The sequence below is a fragment of the Cygnus olor genome, chromosome 2 (assembly GCF_009769625.2).
Source record: "Cygnus olor isolate bCygOlo1 chromosome 2, bCygOlo1.pri.v2, whole genome shotgun sequence".
In the NCBI taxonomy this organism is placed as follows: domain Eukaryota; kingdom Metazoa; phylum Chordata; class Aves; order Anseriformes; family Anatidae; genus Cygnus; species Cygnus olor.
The window spans coordinates 136,521,111-136,532,558 of NC_049170.1; the positions used below are offsets into that span (position 1 = coordinate 136,521,111).

General features: G+C 40.9%; 1 protein-coding gene across 1 annotated transcript in view; it reads left to right on the top strand.

Annotated features, from left to right (window-relative positions):
* Positions 1–7,153, top strand: part of LOC121064679 (neural-cadherin-like) — a 43,352-nt gene extending 36,199 nt beyond the window's left edge. Inside the window, exons 28-33 of the mRNA XM_040546553.1 lie at positions 1,029–1,195; positions 1,953–2,217; positions 2,993–3,173; positions 4,570–4,823; positions 5,775–5,929; positions 6,345–7,153. Of these exons, the coding sequence (XP_040402487.1) occupies positions 1,029–1,195; positions 1,953–2,217; positions 2,993–3,173; positions 4,570–4,823; positions 5,775–5,929; positions 6,345–6,746 (1,424 nt within the window). The 3' untranslated portion in view covers positions 6,747–7,153. The remainder of the gene's footprint in view (positions 1–1,028; positions 1,196–1,952; positions 2,218–2,992; positions 3,174–4,569; positions 4,824–5,774; positions 5,930–6,344) is intronic.
* Positions 7,154–11,448: the final 4,295 nt, after the last annotated feature.

The window sequence follows — 11,448 nt, forward strand, 5'->3', positions numbered from 1 at the left end:
CTCACAGCAAGGAGCAGACAGCTAGGGTCAGGAATCACTGTAGTGTCCCAAGAAAGTCCATCCCTGCTCATCAGTTCGAGCCTGTTGCTGCAGGGATATTGAGCAAAAGAGAACAGTGGGGTAGGAAGAATAATATGAGGCAATAAGTTAAAGGAGAAAAGAAAATTAACTTTAGGAAAGAAAAGAGATAGGAGAAACAGTGAGAGAGAAAGAGAATGCAGAAATTAAGTCTCTATCATATGATGTTTCATGTCCTGGGAACCAGACTAAGTGCCCCACCACCCACTTTTTGGCACTTTTTGGATTTTTATTTAAGTGACTCTGACCTCAGCTTAGGTGTTGGTGACTCAGCATTCTTCCTGTATAGCCATGAACTTGGATTATATCTTTACTTGGTTGGAAGAAATTTCTTTTTTCAACTAGGCTGTGTCCAGAACAAGGAGACCTAGGACTGCTGTCAGGTAATGAGACTAAAGTGGGAACCCGCTGCATAAAAGCACCAGGCTCTGGGTTTAGTGATAGTTGATCTCCACAAAAATGGAAACAACTTCATCAAAGACTTCTGCTGGAAGACTCTCAAGTGGATTCCCCAAGGTGATGGGAAAATAAGGATTTTTGTCTTCGGATCATTTCCAACTACTTTACTGGAAGAAATGTTTTAGTTTTAAAAACAAACAGACAAAAAAAAGAGGTTTGGGGCTCAGTGTAGGAATGATTGGGTAGAATGTGTAGCCTGTGATGAGCAGAATGTCGAATTGTCCCTTTGCTACCTAAATTCTGTATTCTTGGTTTGTTCTTTCTCTCATAATTTCCTTAATTAAGGGGGGTGCATGCATATGTGGATTTAATTTATTAAATTGTTTTGTGTGGGGTGAGTGCTTTCCATGATGCTTCACTATGTTGTCAAAGTTTCTTAAGAACTAAAACTCCGACGTTCAGAACTGGTTAATTCTCAAGCAGGGGAGATCTGAGGGAGCAGCTAGTTCTGAGATTTCCTCCTTGGTTTTGTGTGTGTGTGTTGTGCTTAGTTCTTCCAGAGTGGGCTTTTGGAAGGGACAGCTGGATCCACTACGAGCCGAGGAGCACTCGCAGCGCTCGCACCACTCGGATCCGGCTGATGGTGCGCACCCGCATCTCCCGCAGCACCCTGCTCAGCTTGGCCTCCGCAGATGGGAGCGGGTACCTGCGGCTGGAGGTGGGTGCCCCAAAAGCTGTTCTGCTTCAGTCCTCTTCATTTGTCATGGAGTGTCCCAACAGGAGACGTAGATGCAGGTCCTGGTTAAGGACGCCTGTTTTTAACTTAATAAAGAGCAAGAATTCACCACATGAGGGCAACTGCTCTTATTTGCGTTGTCCTTCCTGAAAATAAAGCACAGCCAGAGCAGTGTTGCTTAGTGGTGAGACAATATAGCATAAAGTCTAGTTGTTTCACTGCCAGTAAAAGTACTGGTGAGCACACGTGATACACGTGAATGGGGAAGATTGTTTTGTCCTGTTTGCCTTTTCCCTTTGCTTTTATCTGTCTCTGGCAATAAAGCTTCCCTCTACATTTTTGTTTTTGCTTAAAAAAATAAATAAATAAATAAATAAAATGCTGTCTGGATTATATTAGCCAGGCAGAGGCTAACTATTCCAGTTGTAAGGGCAGGGTCAGATGGGGAGACAGAGATCGGTATCACCAGGGAGAAGACCGATAAAAAGGTTCATCTGAGTTAGGAGAGAGTGGCCTGTGAAAAAAGGAACTGATAATTCCTGGACCTGAAGTTTTCTTGTGGCAATTTTTATCTGTGAATAAAGACTTTTTCACACCCTTAAAAGCAAGAGTGACATTTCAGTTTTAAAAGCTCAGGTCTGTGTTGGTTTTTTTTTGGTTTGGTTTGGTTTTGAGGCAGGACAGTGCAATAACACTCACGGGTGCATTTCTGTTACTAAAGGTCTTTATTGTCTTTTAGGTGGATGAGGGGTTTTTTTGCGTTAACATCAGCTTGGGGGACAAAAATCACTCTCTGAGAATGAAGACGTTACGTATAAATAGCGGCCAGTGGGTTCTGCTGACCATGGAGCGCTACAACAACGAATTTACTCTGCGTGTTAACAGTGGTGGAGGTGATCAAGAAGTGACCTCTGTTTTGGGCACGAACAGATGGTTTGAAATGGATTGGGCAAGCGTTGTGCTAGGAAACCGCTTTCCCAGTCATTCAGAGAGCGATTTCCAAGGTAAGTGATGTGATGAACTCTCAAAAAGAAGGCAATTACAACCTAAAGGTGCCATCTTTGAGTACAATGGAGAGTCTAAAACACAAGTAAGAACTCCCACACAGACTACTGTGCCCATGAAATCTCACTTCCTCTGCTAGGGAAGTCAGAGCTAGTGTTCATCTCTTTATATACCACTGTATCTGCTCCTAGTGAAGATGTAAAGCCCCTGTAGCACTTTGTATTTTCATTTCCAATGGCAAATGTTGCAAGTAGGGAAATCGTGCTGTGATCTTCAATCACTTTACCCCGTGGATGGGTTTAAGGAACAGACACATGTCCTGGAAGGACGAGAAAGACGGGAGGCAATATGTGGTGCTGTCTCTGTTTCCTGGGGCAGGGGTGCTAGGACTTTGAGACCGTGCCTCTCTAAAAGACAGCTTTTTCCAGTGTGTTGCTTCTCATTCAGCTCCACGTCTAAGATTTTAAGTCTAGATTAATTTAGGGGAGCTGTTCTGGTCCATAGCACAGCTCTGATAAATTGTTACATTGGTACAATCAAGCTGTTCTGGAGAAGTATTGTCAATCTGCAGAGGGACTAGGGCACATGGGCACATGTCCTGTATCTCTTCTAAAATAAAACAGATAAGTCATCTAAGGATCATTATAAAATTTGTTATTTTTTCTCTATATTTCAGCATGCCTTAAGGTCTCCTGCATACAAGTTGGGGGCAAGGAAGGTAGGGAAGTTGCTAACTCAACGTATTCCTATGTGCATTCCCCTTCTTTAATGCAGGTTGTTTACGTGATGTCCAGCTGAATGGTCAGCCACTTCTCGTGGAAGGCAAGAGCACAGAGTTTGGCTTAATTCTGAGGCGGCAGGGTGTCACGATGGGATGCCATTCCAGTGCCTGCAGCAGCCAGCCCTGTTACAGCCCTTTCCTTTGTGTAGACCTGTGGAGAAAATACGAATGCCGGTACATGCAGCTTTTGGTTTTTTTCCACCCGGGGTGGTTGGGAAGCTCTTTTTTTCCACCCTAGGTCGGGCAAATTGCTTTTAACAGTGAAACTCCCTGCTGCTTCTGACCAGAGGGGGCATCCCAAGCACATATCCTGCTCTTCATCTCATCTCCTACTGCGGGCCAAACTTGCCTTTTCCTGCAAGTCTGACGTGGGACCAACCTACTTATTCTACCATTTTTTTCCCATGGTGAGAAAATCACAGGCCAGTGTGGAAATGAAATGCCCTTTGATAAAATCTGGACTGCAAAAGCTTTGTTTTCTGCCAGCCTGTGTGAAAATATGTATTGTATTAATACAATGTATATATATTGTGTATACATTATATATAGAGAGAATATATGATATATATGTTTTGTAAAGAAGCTGAAGTTGGTCGTACTTTGTATGAGGCAATGAGACTTTCAAGATCAGACTGTCACAAAACTGAGTTCTAAAATTGGCTGCCAAGTGTCAGAACCAAAGACCACCAGCCTGGTATCCCATGCAGTTAGTTCCTTGCAAAAGAGTCAGCTCTTAAAGAAAATATTCAAAAATTACATTAAAATATGCAAATCAAAATACAAGCATTATATTGCATGCTCAGAAAACAAAACAAAACAAACAACAACAACAAAACACCACGCAGGAGCAGGAGAAGGTACCACCTGAATTCCTTCAATTCAGCCAAACTTTGTACTTCTGAGGCCTAGCAACGCATTGCTGAAGGAGGCTGTGAGACGGTCCAAAGCGTGCCTCGGGACACTCCTTTCTTCAGTGCTTTTGTAAAAGAACAACGTGAAGGCTCTTCTATCTATTCATGAGTGTTTTTTCATCAGAGTGCAGAGAGCAGGTCTGTGTTCCTCACAGTATTCCTGCGTGGCCTCTCCAATTACACATCAGAAGGAATTGCTTTCTCTGCAGATCCAAGTCCTGAAAGACAAGCTGGGTCCTTCCGAGCAGATCAATGGTCATCTCTTTCCCAAAGGTTCAAATGAACATTACAAAGTTTATTCTAAGTGCTCGCTAGCCCTTTTCCCATTAATCTCAGCTATCCATTTCCTGCTACGGATTTTGAAGACCTCTGTAGAAAAAGGGTTCAGAAGCTGATAAATCCCTTTTTTAAGGCAGGAGTGAAGCTCTTGTGCAAATCTTCTGGATGGGGAAAGCTGAATATATGTTCACATTTTCATAAGCCTACTGGCTCACTGTTAGATTTTGCATCTATTTGATGCTCTCGATGCCGACTTGTGGTTTGCTTGAGCAGACTGTAATCATTGGCTTTAACGAAATAGTAACAAACTGTGCACAAAACAGCATGCAGCTCCAGGTGCATCACCTGCCTTAAAGATCCCTTGTGCTTCTGTTGACCAGGTGTCCAGCTGGGAAAGTGGAAGTGGTTGATAGCCTTACTGGGCTCAGACACTGTACCTCCTCAGCTTGCGGACGCTGGACCTGTAGGAATGGAGGTACCTGCGTGGCTCAATCCCAAAACAAGACCATCTGCCAGTGCCCCGAAGGCTACAGGGGAAGATGGTGTGAAATTAGCCAGGTGAAGGCTGGAAGACCTGTTGGACTCAGCTCTGGCTCTATTCTGGCTATCAGCATGTGTCTCCTTGTCTTCCTAGGTAGGAAAACAAGTACTTGTTGTTGTTGTTTTACTATTTTTTTCTTTTCTTTTTTAATCTTGTACCTTGCTCTTTGTTTGAATCAAGTCTGCTTTACCCTCAGATGTTGTGATTAGTGTTTCTCCTTTTCTGGAGATCACAAGTTGGGAGTTCATTTGAGGATGCTAAGAGACAGGCATCGATACATATTTACAGTTTACTTGCTGGAAGTCACTTCAAGCAAATTTAGGACTTCTCTCTTCCAGAATCACTTGTTTTCAGTCTTTCTTAAATAAGGATTTTCCACCAGCGTGTGCAGCCCTATCCATCTGAAACTCCCACCTGCCCCGAGCCATTGCTTTTGTATTAGGTAGGACCTACAGCAGGCATGTGTTACTCACATATTAGGAAGGCAGAGACCTTCTCTTCTGTAAAACCTCTAGAGGGTTTACACTCCCAAAAGCAAGCCTAAATAAGAGTGCAGGGCAAAAAGAAATGTTCACAATGTGTGCACTTTTAGGCCCACTTTGGCCAAAATGTTAGTTCACTGTAAAACTGTGCTTCTCATATCAGTAACAAAAACTGCATATGCATCTCAGAATAGTAAAGACTCCAGTGATTATATTACACTTGTAACCTTCATTAAAACAGTGTTTTACTTACTTTGGGTATCTTATTTACTCAGGATTGGTGAAAGGCCAGAGACTGGCCAAAATGCCTTCTATTTAAATGGATTCCTTTAGGTAAGTAAAATACCCTTTTAATGAAGTTTATGATGTAATACACATAGATGACTCTTTACGTTCCTGAATATGAGCTGTTTATATATTAACAATTACACTTTTCTTGCGGGTAGTTGTTTGTCAGATTAAGAGGTGATTTAATACCTCAGGAGTCACATAACTGCTTGTTTATCATGCATTGTAATTTGTCATCCTTCATAAAACAAATATGTGTATTTTTTTCTTCCAGCTCTCTTGGTCTCTTACACGGTGTGGAGTCAGTGGGGAAGTTCAGGGTTTCGGAAAGGAGGAATTTACCACATTCCTGAAGAGCGTGAAAGCTGGGAGGATGTTAGAGAAAATGTCTTAAATTATAATGAAGAAGGAGGTGGAGAACGTGACCAGGTATGATGCAGTCTCAATCCAGTCTTTGCACATCTAGTTTCTACTCCTCTTCCTTTTCCAGGCCTTGTATTTATTTTTTTTCTTTATTGTCCTTAGCCAATTGGCCTTTTTTTTAATTCTTTTTTTTTTTTTACCTGAAGTACTTTTTTGAGTTGGAGGTTTCTATCTTAACACAGTCTGTACTTTTCATGCTGGTTATTTGTGGCCACCTTTGAGAGGGCTGCTCTGAACATGGCATTCTTGATTTAGCTGGAGACTGCCGTCTCTCAAAGTGTGTATCTGAACTTTTCTCTTTTTTTCAGTTTGTAGAAAACTCACAGAATACAGTTTTGTGTTGCACTGGTTTTAAAACATTTTTGGGAACCTGTTTCCTCTTGCGTTGTTTCTTTCTGACACTTGCATTTTTGTTTTCCAGACTGCTTACGATATAAATGAACTGAAGAAACCTCTCCGTAACCTTCCCCACCTGACCTTGAGGGCAACTTCTCCATACTCCAGGACACCCACTGGCCAAAAAAGAGACCCAGTACCAAAATGTGCACATCAAAAACAAGCAACATCAGCTGTTGGCAGTGTTCCAGACTTCAAGGAATATGTTTCTCAAATCATCTGTGATGCAGACAATGATCTACAGAGTTTCCCAGCTGACACTATTCATTTTTACTGCCTCGAAGGAGAATGCTCTCTTGCAGGGAGCCTTAGTTCCTTAGACTCCATTAGTGATGATGAAGATCTAAATTATGATTGCCTCCACGAGTGGGGGTCAAAGTTTGACAAACTTAAAGAACTCTGTGAGCTCTCAAATGAACTTTTTTAACAGCAGTTAAGGTAACTCGAAGTGTTGCCATGACACGTGGACACTACTTTTAAAAAATGCCCTTTTTTATGCATAAGGTACATCAAGTAACTTGATGCAAGTTTTTAGTTACAGTGGTATGAAATACTGTTCCCAGAAGTGATAATCTGAACAGTCCTTTTTATAAGCACTGTATAAATTGTTATTTAATGGCAGAAGCGCAAACTTAAAGCATGAATTTTCTTGAAAACATCGAAATGTAAGATTTGTATAGAATAGCATAATAATATTTCTTTTAGTTTGTGTAGACCACAGTGGGCTACTAGAATTGTCCTGGATGCAAGCATTTGAATTATTTTCTCCCTGGTATTAACATGACTTGTATCAGGCAGGTAGCAACAGGTAGGGCATTTTTATTTTAAGTTACATTCATTTTAGATGGTAAAATAATAAATGTTAAATATAAAACATTTTAATTTTCTCTGTTTTTGTCTGCTTTTTCCTTATCCTCCTAAACTGTAATCTCTCTTCATATGACACACAACTCTCATTCACTATTACATGCTGCCCAGCCTGTAAATGTGAGACTTTTTTCTCTGAAAAAGTCCTGTTTTTCTCTGTTTTCTAACTAAATCTAAAGAGGGGAAAGCAGTGAATACCTCTTTACTTGTGTCAAGAATTTTACACAAGTACATAAGTGGTTGTCAGACTTCAAAAACTTTCTTTTCAGCAAACTTTTATTTCCAACTTTGCTTTCCACATAGAACCCTGCTTCCAAGTCAGCAGCTGGAAAAGAGGACTAATAAAAGGTGTGATGAGAAGCTGGAAGAGAATCCAGCCAAATATTGGAACTGAACTCTTTCAGTCAGGACAGTTATTGTAAAAATTGGAATTATCAAAACAGGAGGCATAGGAAACCTACCCTGCTCCCCGTTGTCTCCTCCTACTCCCACTCCCCAAAAACGGACTTTGGTTGATGGGAAGGTTGTCTGAGCATGAGAAGGTTGTCAGGAACTTCTGAAATCTCACATTCACTTGAACACTAACCTCTGTAACCATGGGTAAATCACCTTAAATTGCTCTTTTTCTTTCTTTCTTTCTTACCACTCTGAAGCAGGGGCAGCTCCCGATGCCTGGGTGACGTGTGAATGTTAATGGGTACATACAGACTGCTTGAAAACTCTGAAGTGCTAAGGTTTTCATTTTTAAAATATTTTATTTTATTTTATTTTTATTTTTAAGTGTTGTTTTTTTTAAATTTTTTTGTTTTATTTTTTTTATGTTTTTTTTTTTTTTAATTACTGGTACTTAACACTCGAAGTTCATTTGTTTGTTTTTATTGAAGTCTTGAGAGTTCCTTTGATGTCTAAACACAATCTTGAAATTAGGTCTTTTATAACTATAGATCATTCTACTTGGCATAAAAAAAAAAAAAAAAAAAAAATCTTTGTACCTAGAAGGAAGTTTTTGATATTTTTAGAACAAATGTATTTACATTGATGATTGATTGAACAAAAACACCATGTGAACTGAATAAAAAAATCTGCATTCATTCATAAAATAATTTATACAAATTATACTAAAATAGCAATGTTTATCAGAGATTCGGAGCAAAGAGTGAGTCAATATGAGTCACTCCATGCCAAACTTTCACATGGTTGGGCATTGTCTGTTCTTACAAAGTCATAAAAATAAATATTTTAGCTGTATAACACATTGCTACATCTTGCTTAATGCAGTTTTTCCTGCCTTTCTAAAGATTTATGGTCTAAGAAACTGTAAATCTCTTACATTCTGGGACATTACATATACTGTGCTGCAAATGAAATCTGAGCCCCAGAACTTCATTAAGGTGATTGTTCTGAATCTTGACCTCTTACAACATTTTCATTAAGTGCATATACATTTTTATCACTCTTTATTAAATTGCCTCTTCTGAATTTGATCTCAAGTAAAGCTTAGCATAATAATATTGTTGGTAAATTCTGTCTCTTCCAAAAGAGACTAATTTGAACAATGTGTTACAAGTAATGCTTGAGACAGGCTAACTGTGATCCCAGAGGATTACTTCGTAATCCATATTCTGAAACCAAACATTTTACATACGAATGGATTAAAAATTGACTTAGTAAAGTTGAAGCAGTAGTTGATTTTTCCCTCAAATAACTGAAGACATGAAGTAGCACACATGACAGCAGATAAACTGCATTGTAGTCAGGGCATTTAATAGACTTCTGTTGTCATGGTAGATGAGAAAGAGGAAAGCTCTTCTGTCCCCTGGGGTCACTTACTGCAAAATGCAATGTTTATGGCTGGCAGGTTGCTGTCTAGTTAGAAAGTTAAATATAGTGGATGTCTCCTTTTAGATTAAAAAAAAAGAAAAGAAAAAAAAAAAAGGAAGAAGCAGCAGCAGCATACCATAAGTGACATTTAGAAAGTTAAGACTGTGGAACAGGACAGCTAATGGTGTTTACAATTCTGTGTGCACGTGTGTGTGAATGATACAACAGACCTCTTTTATGTGTTTCTCCCTGCAGAGTCACTGTATACTGAGAGCGCTTTCTGGACTGAGAATGAGAAAGTGCCATACAGAGCAATAGTCTGATGCAGCATTTGCTGGTCCACTTGCTACAGAAGTTGTGTCTGTTCAGCAGATGAGTAGCAGCAGTCCTGCAGGAAGGGAAAAACAGCCCAGTCACTTGAGGCAATGAATGGGACAAAGGAGATTTGCATTGTATATCTTCATTGAAAACCTGATGTACAGCCTGTGTGTTCTTTTTTCTTGGTAAAGTATTTGAGAAATTCAGCCAAATGACTGAAACAGTTAAAATCCTCTGCCATTCATCATCCTGCTTCTCATCCTCCCCCAGACTTCGACACCCTAGGAACGGGGATATCTGAAAAACTTGGGAAGCAACTCCCTTCTAGTTGACAGCTATAGTTTGTCAGCTAGAGCTGACATAAATAGCCACAGACTATGTAACTGTGAACATTTTACTAGCATATTTTTTTAATAATTATTTTATAATTTTTAACAATAAAAGTTACTCCTGACAAGAAGCAGCTGCTTCTGCCACTTGACTTTAATCTGCCCTTGTTCATGGACCAAGGCCTTAGTTTCTTTGCCTTGTGGAAAGAAGGTGTTAAGGTGTGCTTGGGCAGGAGGAAGATTCACCTTTTTTTGTTTTTACTCTTCATTTAAGACAGTAAATAAAAATAATTTATTTAGGTAAGTAATTTTCACTTTGGATGTTTGGGGTAGGGCTAATTGTTTTGCCATAAATCCTGATTCTTTTTGGCAACATGTTTCTTCTCAACTGATAACATCTAATAAGAATATGTAGAGCACTACAAAGTGTTGGAGCTAAAATCTGTCTGGCAAGAAACCCAAAATACCTTTAATGACCCAGACTTGTTACTCTATGTTTTACCTTCCAATATGAGCTAATAAAATTTTCTTTTACTGAAGCCAAGCGGAAGAAATTGTGAAGATTTTGCTTTACCTCTTGAGGTGCAACATTAACCTCACAGCAAGGCACTCTTCCAGGAGAAAGAGATGTGCCAACTTCTGAATCACAAATGCTTTGATCATCCAGCACTTATTGAAGCTATTCGTTTTGTCAGATGTCCCTGATACAAAAGGATACTTTTTTGTCAGAATTCTCAGAAGTTCTTAGGGATGGTTACAGGAGTGAATCTGGCTACAGCACCATTTGACCTCGAGTCATGTTTCTTTGTAGTGGCTGGGTGCTCTTTGACCTCCTAAAGGGAGATGAGTATTATCCCATGGTTATGGGATCATGTGTCTTACCCTCTCAGAAGTGAATTTTGCTGACTTAAAATGAACTGCAATTAGCAAAGCTCAAACCTGTATTTAGTAGTTTTTGGGTTTCCTTTGGTGAATTGACCAAATTAATCTGACCAGTTTGCACTCTTAATTTTCTTCAACACAAAGACCTGAAGGTGTGAACTTTCATACATAAAACACCATTGCCACTTCAGAAGACTGTATTTTCTAAACTTGTCCTTCATATATGATGGGAAAAGAACAAAGAACTCCATGGTTTTCTCTCGGCAGTCATTAAATGCATGCAGTACACCCTCCTCAGTGTTAGAAGGGCGTTAGTAATGCTGTTCAAGGGCAGAACTTCACTGCTGAGTTTTGTTTCCTCACTAGTGGAAGCGTGGGACAGCAAGGCCACAGGGCTGAAGCAGGCCAGTAGGACTCAGCACATCCTGAGACGTGCGAGGTGTGAGCATATTGTGAGCAAGTTATCCCACCTCAGCATCCAAGACTGTTTTTTTCTTCATTGGTGGACCCTGCTTAGGTAGACCTGAGAGGCTAGTAGGGGAAGGGAGGAGGGAGAGGGAAGGTGAGAGCAGGCTTTCTGAGCCCATGGGGCTTAACAGGGAGTGCATGCGGTGAGAAATGTTTCCTCAGGTGGGCCTGGACCTCAGGGCCGCAGCACCACAGCGGCGTTGCTGGCACAGAGGGGAGCCAGCACCAACGTGGAAGCAATGGAGGAAGCAAGGCGGTGGGGTGCTGCCAGTCCGCGCTCCCACTGATTTCTGACAGAGGTCGGGCTGTGCTTTTTCCCCCGAGGTTCCCACTTCGGGACCTCCACGCACCGCCTTCAGCCGGTCAGCCCCAAGACCTGGGGACCGCCAATACCCCTCCCCCAGCCGGCTGAGGGGACGGCGGCGCCATCTTCCCGCCCCCGCC